The 18,109-nt window shown below is 33.3% G+C and overlaps 1 protein-coding gene across 1 annotated transcript in view; it reads left to right on the forward strand.

The window, feature by feature from the left end:
• Nucleotides 1-10,828: 10,828 nt before the first annotated feature.
• LOC123007464 (homeobox protein SIX3-like) overlaps nt 10,829-18,109 on the forward strand; it is a 21,891-nt gene continuing 14,610 nt past the window's right edge. The window contains exon 1 of the mRNA XM_044402775.1: nt 10,829-11,589. Coding sequence (XP_044258710.1) covers nt 10,883-11,589 — 707 coding nt within the window. The 5' untranslated portion in view covers nt 10,829-10,882. The remainder of the gene's footprint in view (nt 11,590-18,109) is intronic.

Here is an 18,109-nt window from a genome sequence, read left to right on the forward strand (position 1 = left end):
TCAATCAAAACTTTTGAAAATGTTTTAAAAAAAATTAAACATTTTTTTTGTTAAGAACATGTAGAGAAGTTTAGCTATAATAATGAGATTTTTTTTTAATGACAAACTAGGGTTCCTTATTCCTTGAATTTTTAGACGAATGTTTTTTTAAAAATATGAAAAAAATAAAAATGACCAAGTTCTGCAAATTCCATTATGAAACAAACACAAAAAGTAGGTATATAGCATAAAAGAACTAATATACAACAAAAATAGTAACAGATGAATAAAGAAAAATACCAACGTTGATTTTCTAATAACATAAATTCAGCATTAGAAAAAGCTTTATTTTTATTGTTGCTTCAACAAAGAGCAAGAGAAATTTTGACAGAAAAAAAAAACACACCTTAAAGTAGAAAAAAATTGAGGTGTTTTTTCTAGACTTTATGGTTATATTTAAGTTTTGTATAATTTTTGTGATGCTTTTTGTATAAATAAATATTTCATTCAATAAGCGTTTTTTTTTGCCTTTCTTATAAAAAATAATGAATTCCAAATCCGAACACATTATGCTGCATTAGTTCGGATTAGAGAGGTCGCACTGTATTATCTACTGATTTTATTAAATTTGCCAATAGCATTATACTTAAAACTTTTTTTTGAAGAATAAAACCCTTTATGCATACTATGCATTTGCTATCTCTGTTGTGAATTGTCGAAATGGGCTGATAAATATTATCAAATCAAAAAAAAAAGTTGGTGAGGATGAGACTTTTTTGTGTTTGTTTGAAGACTTTATTAATTTTGTGATGTTTTGTCAGTGGCTTACAACTGTTGTGTTATTAAATATATCCATGGCGTGTAGATGGCCCATGGTGAATGGTGCACATGGAGCCTCGGTGTCAATCATCTCTGTAAATCCGCTTTCTCTATTGTGGTTTGTCAGATTAGTCCGGCACACCCTCCTCAAATCGAAGCTAAAATATGTAGCGTGTACGGACCTTATGCACTGTTGTTTGCATGTTTGTGTTGCAAAGCTTCTTAGTGATGCGATTAAAAAGGTACAGAACGGAAACACGGCTCTAATCCTCTCGGATTTCCCCCCTGATTTTCGAAAAATTTCACTCTTGGTCGATTTTTTAAGACGAGTAGTCGTTGTAACCGAATTCGTCAACCCTATACCAAATAAAAGCCGAACGAGCGAGCAACAGGGTATAAAATCAATATTATTCGCATCAAAGATCAAATTTAGCCTGTAATCGGCCACCTTATTAGCAGGCGGCTCATTTTCCATGGCTTTCTCTAATTTCAAGCGCGCCTGTCTGAGCGCATCGGCCCCCGCGTACGATACTCCTTTGTTACCGAATTATCACAGGTAACTTGATAGCCAGATTGCAACATTTGGGTTACTAACAAAGTTCAGTCAGAGATGCGTTCGTAATTTTTCTGGCAATTTTGTTTACTGTTTTATTAATATTAAAATCGAGAGGATCCGATTTCAAAACCAGAAAAAAGGGACCGCACTGATCGCGGATGCTACGGAATCACCGGATGAGATATAGACACTTTACGTAACAGAAAAAAACTAATGCGAAACAGGTGGGTAAATCGTGAAGGTCTTTCAGTTTTTAAGGGTGACATTGTTCCAGTAAAGAGTGGGTGACAATTCTGGGAATCAATGTTGTTAAAAAAGCAGATATTTTATTATTTAAACAAAATGTGATTGTAAATAAAATAGCATAGACAGAAATCTTTCTGGGAGTTTTAGTACACCTAAAATAAACTAGCTTGCCTCTAGGACAAATATCATCTTGAGTCTCCGGGGTAATAAAGTATTTCCCAACTTGATTGTAATATACTATTTATTGTAATTTTCTCATATCACTTTTTAAACATTGTGTGCAACATTTTTTTTTACAGTTTTTATCTTCTCTTAACCCTTTGAATCATTAATGGTGCTGGTGATACCACCTTTATAAAATATCTTCAGGCTGCAACAGAGTAAAAATCATAAGCGTTCGGGTTTTAAAGGACTCACAATTCTTGATCGTTATTAAACTTCTGCCTCGATTTTCATGATTTCATGCGTTTTACTTGCTGTAATTGTCTTGATTTGTTAATTGAGTTTTAGATGGGGTTGCGTCTGAGATCATAAAAAACTTTTGCTCTATTAAAAAAAGTTTTCAAACATGTTTCCTATATATTTTTTCAAAATTGTTTAAATTTGTTTTCACTGTGGTCTAAAATTATCAAATAAATATTTATTTTGTTTCTCAAATTACTTTATTGCTACTTTACCGCTCTACTGTTTGTACATACTTTAGTACAAACACAAACTCTTCTTAATTTTGTCCAAAAACAAAAAAAAAAAACTGTGGTCAAATCTTGTCTAATTCGAAATGTGTAAAAATTATAGAGGGCTCGCGGCTTTGCCGCTCGCCTCCATTTAAAACTTTTGCAAATGTTGCTATTTAAACCTGTCTTAAAAGGGATAGAAAGAGAACAAGAAACAATTTACAAATTTGAATTTAGATTTTTCAGAAAGTTATTTTTTTTGACAATTATAAGTATGATTTTTTTTAGATTTTTACAGGTTATCTAATTCAGATTTTCGACCAGTTAATTTCTAGTTTTTATTTACCTCTAAAAAAAGACTTCTTAATTTTTCGTAAAAACATAAAATTTGTCCATATTTGAACGACTATTTGACACTCTGACATTTTTTTTTAAGAAATTTAGCGGTGCTATAACTTAAAAAAACATTCATTCTACCATAGTAAAGCCAAATTTTGCTATGAGCGGTTCAAAATCGTTCACCACATAACATAAAAGTCTTATAGCTTGAATCGCAAATCTTTTTTTATACAAAAAGTAGGTAGTTGCAATGTTACCATTTTCTGGCTTTATTTAAAACGTTGATGTTTTCCTAGAGTTTGTTTCTACATTTAAATCTATTTGTTATAGACACTATACAGATTATTGCTCAAGTTTTAGCTCATAGTAGAAAATCTTGTGGCTTCCATATTTGAAATCATAGCAAAGTGAGAATAGAATTGACAATTAAACTCTTGGCCGCAATCACATAAATAGAGGAAACCGTTGACAGTAGTGGTTACACCAATAAGACATTTAAGTGTCTTAGGTGTCAAGGGTCGTTCCTTTATGTTTTAAATCTGTCACAAGTAATGGGGTGCTGAGGTCACGTGTGGTTTCAGAATCAGTGAATGTAATACCGCAAACATTTAATTTTACTGCGTCGTGTTACTTCTTGTAATACCTTTCAGTGTAGTTATCGGTTATCACCCGAAACCGCGTAATTATCTCTACTTTTGCGAAATGTTTTTCGTTTTTCAAAAGTCAGATATTCCCCAGTCTCATTTATCGAAACAATGAAAACGTAAATAACGAGCCAACAAAAGCTTGTCGGGAATTCAAAATGAAATCAAATCTGTGCCAAGGAAAATAAGTGTAAGAGATTGACGTCGGATGAAAATTGAAAAAGGAAATTTCTTTTTAGACTCAATTGTTTCGCTCGGCTGGGCCGTACGGTCACCGGACAGTATATAGCCAGACTTGATTAGTAAGAATGCTTTTTGTCTCTTGTTCGCCTCGTTTGAATGTTGACGCTGGAACGAGCAGGGAATTGCGGGATGTAGGGGAAGTCGCCCGGTGATGGAGTGTGCATACAACGAGATTATGGCACAAAACCGTTGTATCTCGACGACTGCGATGCAAACTAAACTCCAGGGACTTGTGTTATTCGATAACCGGGATGGTAATACCCGATGGGAATCGGGCCTCGGTCTTCTGATGTTCGCTTGTATGCCAATGTCTTGCTGTTTTCCACAACTGCATAATCACACTCAAGATCCACAACGAAAAATTTTCCAAAAACCAAATAAAAGCAATTTTTCGCATAGAAGTCACAATTGTGGTAAAAATTACGTTTATTTTTATGTGAAAATATTGCCAAAATTTTCATGGATTTTGTGTTTACTTCTCGTAATTATTGCTTTTATATCAAATATCAAATCTCCATTGATTGAAACGCTCCAAATTAATGCAAATTCTTCAGATTTTATTTCAGAATGCCACTTTTCAATTCCTTTCTCAAAAGAGGTGCAACCATATATCCTCATTTAATTACACTGGTCACCAAATTTGAACAAATTTTCGGTAACATTGATTAAACTACCTTCCACGTTTATGATTTTTCACTCTGATTTCGAAAATGTCTCATCACGTATCATTTATATGTTACCAATTTCGTTCTGACACCCACGTTAAAGCAAAAGAGTACTAAAAATAATTCAACTATTTATTTATTTTATTATTAGCATACAATATTTTAATAAACTAACTTTAGAAACATTAAAAAAGTCATATATTACAATAAAATAGTGAAATCACAACATTTTCTTTTGTTAGGTACGTTACTCTCGCGTTTTAAAAACGCTAACAGTAATCGCCCATCATGGAAGGGTTCCAGCGGCCTTGATAGCGTTCTTTTATTTTTCTGATGTCTTGGTGAAACCTCTCCCCTTGTTCGTTACTGACAGCCCCCAAATTTATTGGAAAAAAATCCAAGTGGGAGTGCAGAAAATGTACTAATTAAATTATTGGTAAAAAATGCAACAAATAAACGGTACGTGTTATCAAAAAACTAAATGCATTTTGTTATTTAGGAAGTAAAAAATTACTATTGCCCAAATTGTCATCAATGTTACCGAACACTTGTTGACCTGTGTTATTCTTTCTCATTCATGATTATTTTGAAATCTCGTCAATTTCCTGCACATTTTTACGGTGGTCGTTTTATAACTTTATAACTTCGTCTTTATTTTCATTTTTAAGTTTTCGTCTTCAAATTTGCAGACTTATACGCATTTTCGCTAACGTTCAATAACGGGTTTGTCTTAGTTTTTTTCAAAAATGAAAAAATTTTTGTTTTTGAAAAAGTGGTTGATTGAAAATTTCCAATATCGGTGCGAGTTAATCTCTGACGCTCCTTTTGTTCGTTTGCTCTTCGGCAATCCAAATCTAATATCCCGCAAAGAGGAACAAATAGCACAATAAGTCATAAATGAAGCGTAGGAGGATATCGTTGTGCCTTGGGCGATTATATCGACTGTCAAGTGTTGACAGTTGAAGCACGGCGGGAGTCGGATTAGACCGGTCGTAGAGGGCTTGAGTTTCACGCACGGCCGTCTAGTATCAACATATGTGCCCAAATCTAGTCTTTTATGTGAATTATTAACGTTCCGATTCGTTTCAAAAGCAGCAACACTCGAATGTTTCTCGCTAGAGGGATATAGCAGCATTTTCATTTATTATTGAGCGGAGATTTTGCTGCAGGATCCTGTGGGAGTTAGGGGATGTAATTCGCCACCGACGACCACCATTAGGAACATCAAGTATGCAGGCGCGGTAAGACGGCTTATAAGCACCTGTGCGCAGGATTAGAAGTAATAAGGGCTAATGACCAAATGTACGTGACGGGGAGCTGGACCCGGGGATCTGTATCCACAAAGTAATGACAGAGAATTTCACTTTCGTAACTCTTTTTTGAAAGACAACTTGACAATAGAAAAAATTTAATTGGAGTGAAATAATAATTATTTGCTTGTCGTATTAGCATTTATATGTGGGGTGTCTCGTCCCGATTTGTCGTATGATAATAGTCTTGGCGGCACTTGTCAGTCGACTTGGGACAGTTTTAGGTGAGGGCGCTAGTGAAGCCTTGCCACGAGGGAGATCCGGAGACAATTTTCCGGTTGGAGGAGCGTCCCGTGGGGGAAATTACAATATTTATGATGTCATTTAGATCGTCGATCGTCGCTTTGTCAGAATTCAGAGCTCGTTGCGACTATTGTGAGACGCTTTAAACTCCATCAATAATGTATCGCAGCAATTAGAGCTCATTCAATCAGACGAACGGGTGATCCTGCCACGTGTACGGTCTTATACTCCAAGAGACGACTCCGTAATCAACGCGAAATTACACCTCCAACTCGGGGAAATGGTTAAAGAGTTTCTCAGCAGATTTTGCTTGGAATACTAGAATCACGTTTCGCATTTTTGCATTAAAAAAAATAAATTATTTACATTCCTTCCTCTTTTCGGACTTTTTAAATTCAAATTGAGATGAAATGTAGATAGAAAAGGAGTAACAAAGAGCAAGGAGAAGTGAGTAAGTTTTTTAATGAGTTTCGGTTGTTTGTGTCTACCTCGGCGGTCCGTAATCTCTCTAATAGTCTTAACTCGAAATATTAAAACAAATAAAAGCTTTTGACGTGGATCGAGACGAAGCTGTGATCCGGAGTTTGTTTAGATAGACAGGGCGATGGCGCCAACCACCGCTATAACAAAAATGAGAAAAACGCAAGTGTCTCATGTCACAGTCACGTCCCTTTGTGCATCTTCATTAGACGTTGTTTCGACAGTTTTATTTTTAGGACACTTAAAAGGTGATTTCTATTAAGCGGTAATTGCTTTGTGTTCGACTTGGAGTGTTTCTGCTCTGCAATTATGTCTTACTTTTAATTATTTTGTTTCCAAATATTGATACGGGTGAAGAATTTCAAAACTTGTTTTTTTCGGTGATGTGCTGACAAAGATATATGTTTTATCTTTCGAAATATTTTTTTAATTGATTTGAGGCATTTTACGCCGAATGCAATTAAATAACTATTTGAGCGGCAAAGTCTACCGGTCAAGGTGATGTCGGCTGCGTTTTAACGAAAATGGACTGTAATTGCTAGCGGAATTGTGAAATTATCAACAATGACACATTTTCAAAAATTTTGAAGCGTAAAGTAGCCAACGGCAAAAATAATTTTCAACAGAGTGGAAGAACAAGTAAGAAGAAAACAAAAACTTATTTTAGTTACTTTATTTTAAAAATAAAGCATTATTACAGAAAGTGTTTCCTATGACTATTATCTATACGAGTACTTAAATTACTTAGTTTGAAGATCGTGCAATGGTTTGATTTTAATAATGTTTTTTCTACTTAAAATACCCCATCACAAATAGTGGTAATACATTAATTACCTAATATTGTGTACGATAATTCATAAAAATGATATACCATCATTCTGGTGGTTTTTAGAACCACTGAGTTACTTTCACGTTTACAAACAAAAATTTTGTACCTACATATATCTAACTAACTTGCCTTAAGTAAATACAGTATTATTTAATGAGGAACATAATTTTGTGGTTTATTGGTAAAAGTCTTTGCATCGAGAATTTGGTCAGGCTCATTATTCCTCGTGAATCACCCTGTATAAATGCTTTTTTGTGAGCAAGAACGGTGACGTAAAATTACATGCGCCATGTAGGTATTTTTACAAAACGCTGTAATTTTGTTGTAAATTGATTTTACAATTAAAAATAAACACATAGTATAAATTTACATTGGTTTTATTATTACATTGGTAAATTACATATTGCTAGGTAAATTTTACATGGAAAAAAATAGGGGTTTACAAGATGTGTTTTTGTAAATATGTTATGTTTTATCATGCGCCTGGTAAAATTTATAAAGATGAAGGTGTAAAAATGTTGTTTGTGCTAATAGTTGTACTTGTGTTAATACTGCCGAAAATAACATAAAAATAGATATTTTTTAAAAATATTTTTACACTTTCATATTTATACACTTTATTAACCACATAAACACTCATACAGAAGTAACAAAGTGTTGTGTGTGCAAAGTGTGCATCAAAGTTGGGCATTCAGGGCTAAAAATCCACCTTGTAGATCCATATCAATTCCCTACAAAATTAACAAATCTCTCGAAAAATTTTCCGGAAACAATCAACACACTGGGGGTATTATAAGTAAAAATTTTTTCTTACTTGTTTGGTAGTGCTTGCTTATCTGGATCTTTGCAGAAACTCCAGGGTTGTGGCAATAGCGTTTGGATACTCCAGATTATAAGTATCAAGACGTTTTACATATAAACATAAAATCTGTCAGCTAAAATATTATTGAATGTGTAACTTACCTAGTTAAAATAAAAATTACTTACAAAATTCAAACAAAATTTAAATAAAACTTCCACTATATTTCGATGAAACAATAAATGAGTATATGTATTATATTTGTGTATTGATATAGTAATTTTATCTGACACATGCCACACTTAAACATATTGCTAAAATATAAATAATAATAATATAATAATATAAAAGATTAACTTATTTTGCAAAAACTTAGCCACTCTATATCTTTACCAAAATTTGTAGGTACATTCTTATATTACTTAAGATATGTAGATCATATCAAAGTGCATGATTTGCATAAATTGGTAAAATGGTTAAATGATGTACATTGACGGACAATGAGTTTCGTTCCGTGAATTCATAAAAATTCACTGTAGTTTGTGCTTTATTGCCATGATATCTCACATTCTAATACGTATTGTCAAATTTAATCAAATTCTTATGTATTTTGGAGCGGATTTTCAACCTGAAAATAAATTGTTACTATACCTCAAACAATGTAAAACAAATCTACTAGAATGAATTTTTTGAGGTAATACCTATGTTAGAATGCTAAAAAAACTTTTAAAAGCTTCAATAGTCTAAATACAAATTTTGAAAAAGTTATATATTGAATTCCCTAATTTTGACCTAAAAGAACTCAATGTATTACACATCTGTAGGTAGATACTCTAGATCATAGAAATGATCTTTTAGTGTAACAGGAATACCTAAATCTATAAAAATTGCAAGTGTCGTTTGTAGGTTTTGCCATGACATTTTTTTTTATTTCTTTGATATTCTAGCTGGAAAACTCCTAGAAGAAACAAAAAAATTAATCTTTACAGCACCGAGAGGTTCATTATAGAATCAAATGTTCACGTTATCAAGTGGTCTTATTTTACACCTACATACCTATTATAATTTTTTTTTGTCAAAAATTTATTTTTTATTTATTTTGTAGTACTTATAGGATATAATTTTAATAGTGTTTTTAAGTGTATTGTAAATAGTATTTTTTATTTAATTACAGCAACCAATGATGTGTGAAACAAGCTTATAGGAGAGCATTTTATTAATAAGTATATAGAATATACAGGGTGATTCACGATGAGGAATAATGAGCCTGACCAAATTCTCGATGTAACCAACATTACAGTTGTCGCAAAATAACTTGCGAATAGTAATGGTGGTTGCATCGAGAATTTGGTCAGGCTCATTATTTCTCGTGAATCACCTTGTATACACAGAGTCGTTAAAAAGTATGGATACAGTTAAATATTTTCAGAACGGTTCAATTTGGAAAACAGATTACTTATTTTTTGGTCAAAATTCAGGCGGCAAAGAGCTAACGATAGATTTCCAAGGCTAAAAAAATTACATTTTTCAAAATTTAATTATAGTTCGATAATTTTCGATTAAAATAAAGTAAGCATTGAACTCAGAAAAAAATGCTCTTTTTAAAAATATTAAATTTGACTCTTCTTGCCATTAAAAAAAATCAAGTTAGCCTTGTATTCCCAGAACAAATGGAGATAGAAATTTGATAAACATCTGAGGCGATGGAATTTAAATATTTTTAAGCATAAACCAAATTTCAATAAGTTTTGATGAATACTTTTTAGCGACCTGTACAGGGTGCGCCAGAACTCGTGCCCCAGAGAAAAATGCCATATAAAAATCAAGTTTTTTTGCTACAGGCTATAAGAAGAGAAAACAAGGAAGCTGTATCGTAAATTGTAACTATGTTCAATGCTATTGACAAAATTTTTGTACTTTTATTAAGTACAAAAATGATCAGTATCATTAAATAGACCAAAAAAAATTTCTATAAGAAGAGGAACCAAGGAAGCTGTATCGTAAATTGTAACTATGTTCAATGCTATTGACAAAATTTTTGTACTTTTACTAAGTACAAAAATGATCAGTATCATTAAATAGACCAAAAAAATGTCAAATGTCAAAAAATAAATGTCAAAATTTTTGACAGATACAATTTTTTAAACAATTTTTCTATGTTCTTGGTATATTATCTTACTTGAATTTTTTCTCTGGGGCGCGAGTTCTGGCGCACTCTGTATATAAAGTTACTTACTGATGGTAGTGGAATACCAAAATGCTAATATTGCTAAATTGTTTTTTGAGTTTGGAAAATGCATAATTCTTCTCTTGATTTAAATTTCTGATTGTTGTTGTATTAGGTACCTAAACACTACTAGTAGTAAAAAAAAGTTGGGGTTTTATTTATTTTTTTCCAGGATTTTAGTAGACTATACAAGATGTTTCAGAACTCACGCCACAGAGAAAAATTTCAAGTACAAGGTAATATACTTGCAACATAGAAAAAATGTTAACATCATGCAATAGTTTTTATTGTTTGAATTACACCTATAGGTAGGACACCTTTGTAAACCACTAAAGAATAACTTAGTATAATAGTGCAAACATTTTTTTCAATTGAGTATAATAGACTTTAAAAAAGTTTCAATAACATGGTTATTTTTATAAGACCCGACCTTTCATCCACACCAGTCGTATCAACCCGGTGTATACTTTCCGAAAACCACCATTAACCATTTCATCCCCGAAAGGCGATCCTACCTCGTCTATAAAAAGGCGTATCTCGTCCGCGATTCCGTCGACATTATCTATAAGAGAACACCACTTTATCCATCACTTCTCGTTATCCGGCACAAAGCCTCCACAAGTCCACACTTTTGACTGACACCAGCTCCACCCATAGCTCCTCCGCTCCCCTCCACTCTCGCTCCCATTGGCTTTCTTGTAACCAAGTAACCAAAGTCCCATCCCCGTCCGCACCAATGGTCGCCTCGACGATCTCGCCTCAGTGTTACCGCGGCCTCTACCTGGCAAGGTGGCGTGTGATGGTGCACTAGCCCAAGCTGGCAACCCATATGGCGCTCGGACTCAGCTCCGGACTGTGCTCCGGGAGCTCCGGACCCGGTTCCGGGAATCACTCGGAGACGTCGTCTTCGCCCGGCATCAGCGTGCCCATCCCCGTGGCGCCGGCGCCCCTCGTGCCCAATCCCATGTTCGCCCTACCGACACTCAACTTCACCGTGGCCCAGGTGGCCGCCGTCTGCGAGACCCTGGAGGAGAGCGGCGACATCGAGCGGCTGGCGCGCTTCCTCTGGTCGCTCCCGGTGGCTCACCCCAACATCGGCGAACTGAACAAAAATGAGGCCGTGCTGAGGGCCCGTGCCATCGTCTGCTTCCACAGCGGCAACTTCCGGGAGCTCTACTCCATCCTCGAGTCCAACAAGTTCAGCAAAAGCTCGCACCACAAGCTGCAGGAGATCTGGCAGCTGGCGCACTACCAGGAGGCGGAGAAGCTCCGAGGGAGGGCGCTGGGACCCGTGGATAAGTATCGAGTGCGGAAAAAGTTCCCGTGGCCGAGGACGATTTGGGACGGTGAACAAAAAACGCACTGTTTTAAAGAAAGGACTAGGAGTTTGTTGCGGGAGTGGTATCTCCAGGACCCGTATCCAAACCCGACGAAGAAGAGGGAATTGGCGCAAGCGACGGGACTGACGCCGACGCAAGTGGGGAACTGGTTCAAGAACCGGAGGCAGAGGGATCGAGCGGCCGCCGCTAAGAATAGGTGAGTTTTATTTATTGCCGAGAAGGCGAATAAGTAATTAATGGCTTCGGATGGACGTAAATCTTTCTGGGATGCGAGATGGAGCAGATTAATCACTAGGTGCTTACCGCTTGAGAAATATTTACTTTCGGGAGGGAACTTTAAGTGAAGGCCGTGTATAATACAAGAAGCTGCTACTGTTATACTGCTTTAGATTTTTTTTGGGAAAATAACATGGTTAAACAGTCGAAATTTATTAGTATAAAACTGATTAAAAGAAATTATACTTAGTATGTACCTGAGTAGCTACATACCTAATTAGAACAAAAATAGGTTTTGGGGTAAAAAAATTAACATAAAACATTTAATTTAGTGACAATTATTTATCAAAAATACTTACAAGAGTATAATAATGTAATGTAAATAATAATGTTGGTTATCTATTAAATTTATAAATCAAAATATTATTAAAATTAAGATTTAAATCTGTCAAATCTCAAACGATTAATTAGTTAGTTTTTAAATTTGAAAACGATATTTAAAGTGGTATGTAGAATGTTAAGACCTGATACACAAGTGGATTTTTTTTAGGTAAACATGTAACAGTTTGCATAAATAAGTAATACCTAGAAAAGTTTTTATCTTACCTATTGGTAAGATTGATTACCACTTTATTAGGTGGTTAAATTATTCAAGAAAAAGAAATGGTGTGTATCTACCTATTACGTATTTTCTGCAAAATAATATTAGGAAGCTAATTAGTTAAAAGTAAATTTTAAATAGCCTATAATACAATGTAGTATAGCTATGCTTCAAATTATAGCACCAAGATTTGTTGTATAGCAATTTCTACTATTTGACACTTTTTTGGCATTAGGTATAAAAAGAATACAAATCTAATTAATTATGTTATATCTTGTGTAATCAAAATAGAGTGAATATCTACTCCTAAAATTAGATATTTTTTTATGAATGGTGTGGTATATATATTGAAACTTTTGATTCAATGTTGAGGAAAGAACAAATTAGTAGAATATAATCTTTATTCCTTATTTTATTATGTGTTTTAATGTCTTTCATAATTTTGTAGGAGGCTGATTTTACCTACTTTTAAATATTTATTTAAATTAAGTAGGTATATGTATTTCCTTGAAGTAAACTAACATGTACCAACTTAAAATGATTTTATAATATTAAAGATTTTACTTTTGATATAAAAAATATTTACAAAATGTCAGGGTGTTATGTGAAAGTTTTTTTCAAAATAAAAATACAGAGTCGTTAAAAACTATAGCATTATAGATAGATAAAGTGCGCCAGAGCTCGCGCCCTAGAGAAAAAGAATAAGGTAAGATACCAGGAACATGTAAAAAATGTTAAAAAAAATTTATCTATAAAAATTTCAAAGTTATGAGAATTTAAAGTTTGCACTTTGACTATTTATTTCTGCTGGAAAAATAATTTTCCAAGTTTTTTTGCTATAGGCTATTAAAAGAGGAAATAAGGAAGCTGTATCCTAAATTGTAACTCTGTTTAATGTTATTTGTGGCTTTTATTGGCAATTTTTTTCTCCCTTTACTATATAATTGTAAAAAAAACATATACAAGATTATCAGTATCATTAAATATATATAAAAAAATGTCAAATGTCAAAAAATAAATGTCAAAATTTTTTGACAGAGAATTTTTTTCATGTTCCTGGTATCTTATCTTGCTTGAAAATATTCTCTGGGGCGCGAGTTCTGGCGCAGCCTATATATAATATATATAATAAAAAGCGGTTTATCAAATTGTATAGGTAGTATATTATTAAAATCAAATTTAATATTTTTGAAAAGAGCATTTATTTCTTAATTAAATGATGTAACACATTTATTAAAAGGTTCTATTGTCTATTTCTTTATTTATTGGACCTGCTGAGATTTTGAGTGACGTTTCGTGTTTTAAATTTTGTAAACAATTACTTAATGAAAATATTATAGACGAATTTTGGACAATTAATATTCAACTATAATATCAATACCTACTTTTTTGTGATAATACCCCAGTATTAGGACAAAAAACAAATATTCTTTCCTTTTACATGTTGTCAAAATCCGTAATTTCAGTAATTTTCTTAAAAAAAATTAAAAAAGCAGGATAGTGGGTCAGAAAACAAAATATTTGTAAATAAATTATAAATAGAAAATAATGATATTAAAACAACGTTTCTGTTCAAATATGATGGCTGATGTAGTTAAAAAATAATGTAATTACAGAAACTGTTAAAAAAAAACGCTGAGAAAATTATAGTAAATAATAGACAAATAAATAAAGTATCTTCTGTATGGCCCTCTTAATGGAAATATTTTTTCTTTTTCTCATTTAAATGTAGCAATTGCGAATAGGTTAAATATCGTGACCAGATCTACTTGACTATTTCCCCAAAGCAAGCGTTTCCTCGCCTAATAACATAATCTGGCCTCTTCGGCTAAAACGGTCATCATAAACACTGATATAATACTTTGATAAGCATGTAAACAGAGCTGCTCCAACCGGCAATAAAAGATTCCGGTAGTCTTGTTCAATAGGCCGTAAATCAAGCGGTAACGTGTAATTATTACAGCATAGGCAGCGATCCGCCGCTTACTATACGTCATTTTTATTTTATCAGCGTGAAACAGACTTTAATTCGTTGGATGCCACCGTGAAATTTTTTCCTCGTCGAAGACAAAGTACCAAATAATAACTCGTTGGGAAAACCCAATCCGACTTAACTTTGGGGTATTCCCATCGTTTGGACAATCACAAAGGATTAGGATTAGAACAGATTACCTGGTTTCGCAAAAATTTGGAAAATTAGAGATAAGTATCGAAGTGTTGCAGGCGTTTCCTGTTCTAGTTATGAATGAAAGTTGTGCTATCAATTTGTGATTAATGTCTGAATAGTGGAAATAAGCAAGTTTCTCGTCGTTACGCGATACAATGCACAAAATTAAAATTCCTGAGTCTGCTTGATTTGTGTATACTCGTATTGTAAATTAAATAAATAAACAAACCGATTAACGGTTCGCTTATTAATTAATTCAAGTACATACTCGGAAAATTTTTGTCTAGATTTATCAAAAAACAAATCAGTGTTTGAAGAGATGACGAGGGAGATTGTGATGTGTTCATGTTCTGTGAACTATGGGAAAGCAGCCCTAACTTAATCAGAGTAATAGTATATTATAGGGTTATACAAAGCGACGGTACAATGTACTTCTCTGTGGGGTAAGAATCACATTTGGGTAATACAATTTGCCTCGCTAACACATTGCTGCGGGACATGGGTATTCATCTCGCGTAGATATGATGAGATTCGAATACGCTATTTGTGGCAAAAAATATAAAATATTATATTGCTTTTGTTAAACTCTCATAAATATTAATTTTCACAACAAATTAATTATATCAGATTACTTCAAGTAATTAAGCGAAATAATAAAAAACTAGCAATTAATCTAAAACGCAAATTACGCTATACACCCAGTATATCATTTATAAAAACACACATAAATTTATTATTCTCCCAACACCACCGACGATAAAAACTAAAATATTTGTTGTAACCAATGGAGATAAAATCTAAACAATAGATTATAATAGTATGCAATATGCATGAAACAAATAAATTACAAATACTAATACATTTATGTCAGACATGATTAATGACACGAGACTATTTTTACTATTTCCCCCTCCCTGTTAATTAAAAAAGGGCATCGAGTGTTTTAACACCCGAAATGTTTGCCAACACTCATGCAGGCAGCTCTTCACGCCACTTAATTTCGAGTATTTTGCGCCACCCTCTAACATATTACCAAGTTATTTACTTTAGAAGAGGTTTTAGGCAAAATTACATACTTTTCAACAGTGATAAAATTAGATACTTCTGAAGTTACTCCAAATTTTGAAAAAAACACTAAAATTTTTTCACAAACGAAAGTACCTACATTCACCAAAAAAAATATCTTTTTTATAATTAAAAGATTCCATTGGTGACACCAAGTGCAAGTTTTTGTGGTACGAGAAATAATGTCTTCTTGCAGAAGAGTTAAAAATAAACAAATAGATTTGTTTTAACAAATTTTTTAAAATGTTATGTTAATGTCAAATTTTATATTGTTATTAACAATCTAGACTAAAGATGGGACCTGATTGTTCCCGAAACATGTTTCGTCCTCAATTTTAATCAAATATATATTTTTAAGTTTTGTGCAGGAAGACATACTTCGTACCTTCCTTGAAAGTATCTTTTCTTTAGTCAAAACTTTTTCTAAAACTTGTACTCGTAAGTTCAAATAAACAAAAAACTCATACTGTTTGATAAATTCATGTTTTTTTGGCTTGGTAAAACTAAAGCTTTTCTGAGTTGGATTACAAATATTGAAGCAAAATAAATGTAAGCTTTGTTGAAATTAGCTGATAATTGTTCCTCAGGTCTATTAAAATAGCGCGTTTGGTGTGGAGGTGAAATTTATGTGGAAGTGACCGGACATAGAGATAAAATCTGGTGGTAGTTCCTGGCATCATATCCGGTGTCTAAATTGCCATTAAGGTTGTTGTAAATGAGTTCTTAAGTAACGCGTGCTTTCGTGTTAACCGTTATCGATCGATCAGCTCGATGTAATCTAATGTTTCGGTGCAAAAATAACTATTTGTGGCTTCGAAAAATCCGGCGCGGATCTTTCTCCTTGTTAGAGCGTCTTATTTCGACACGCTGGAAGTGAAACTCTTCGTATCGTCTCGCTTAAAGTGTAAACCTCTTCGTGTTCATCCGACTTGAATCCGATCTTAGTTTGGTTGCTAGATAGTGTTTCTAATCCGATTTTGGTAAGGATACGACAAATTCGCTGTCAGACTTGATCTGGGTACGAAAATAACAAGGATTTTGGTTCGGATTTTTTTCCAGTGTCTTTAATTACGTAATGAGAAATTTTATACCCGATAATTTGAGCACAGACGCTCTAACTTCCTGCAAACACAATATTATTACGTGAATAACGACTTTATAAAGCTGGTGTAAAGGTGGAAGCTTAACGTCGACCTCGGGAGTGTTTTGCTAAAAGCACACCGTACTGAATACCGGCTTAGGGCGACCAGAAGTTCCCAAACAATTGCCCCCAACAAACACAAATCAATACCCCAACTAGCGACATATCTATAACTATCAAGCAAATCTTTCAAAACAAATGACAAACCGCTGAATTACTTGAATTATTTGTCGGAACTGTTGATTTGATTTTAGGCAAAATTTTGTTGGATTGAATTTTGTTTGGAAACTGCTCGTTTGAAAGCAGACAGGGTAGGGTATAAATTCAGATCCTGATCAGAAAGCTCAGAAAGCAAGTCAGTGGCGAAGAGTATCAAGCCAAAGAGGCGAGAATCCCTCGACTGCCTCTAGCCCAAGTGGAACTGTATCCCCTGCAGATTTCAATTCTCGCTTCTTTGATCCGCTCCAATCGACCTACTCCAGTATCACACTCCAATAACACTCCTCGCTTCCTAAGAAAGCAACATCTGGACTTGATGTCAAAGGAAAATACGAAGAGAATTTAAATAACTAGTGTTAATGCCGACGGATTTTATTCACGCGCTAACAGTGGTAAATTTATTGATATCGAGCACTGAAATTCTATTGATTCTTCTAAACACTCATTTGAATGTCTGGAGATATTTTTTGACGATATAACATGAATTATATACAATGGTCTTCTCTCTCATACTACGTGATAATTATCCTACGTGTTTTCCGTTTTACTACTGCTAAACTCGTATTTATTACTCGATAATTTACCTAAACATAATATTAAATTCACATTTGATTTTATTTTTATCTAATTACGATTCTGGTTTTTATTATAATTTTACTAGGATAATCATCTGATCTTTGCAGGAAACCTTATTAAAGTCATATTGATTATGAAAACAGTCTGCAGTTTTGTTTTTTCAAATATGATTATTTTTCTGAAATTGTTTGTAAAGGAAATGAAATAGTCCGTAAAGAAATCCAAAATAGTCAAAATTTTTACATAGTTTAAAAAATTACAATTTCGTAATTGTATCGAGAGATCAAAATAATTTGTAATCGAGTCATTTTTGGATTCGAAAACGTATGTCTGTAAAACGTTGAATCAAATGACAAGTTGAAAGGTAAAATGGCATGATCAATAAGATGATGATTTTAATAACTAAATTTATGACTTACCTTCAAAAAAGAATGATCCTATTATTATACGTGGGCGACTAATTCCAACCCATTTTGCCGTTTTACCTTTCGACTTGTCATTTTATTTGACGTTTCACGTGCAGTTAGTTCAAGAACAGATATACGTTTTTAGATCCAAAGATGACTCGATTACAAATTATCTTGATCTCTCGATATAATTTATGTTACTTGAAAAAATGTGTTGGGGTTCATATCTATGTTATAATATTATTTTTAGGTATTTTGTATTAATAAATAATAAACATAAAATATTTATTTAGGTGGGAAATAAGAAAATGTCAAATAAACAAT

This window comes from Tribolium madens, unplaced genomic scaffold (genome assembly GCF_015345945.1).
Source record: "Tribolium madens isolate multiple individuals breed KSU strain unplaced genomic scaffold, Tmad_KSU_1.1 Scaffold_3;HRSCAF=73;Tcas5.2_LG2, whole genome shotgun sequence".
In the NCBI taxonomy this organism is placed as follows: Eukaryota; Metazoa; Arthropoda; class Insecta; order Coleoptera; family Tenebrionidae; genus Tribolium; species Tribolium madens.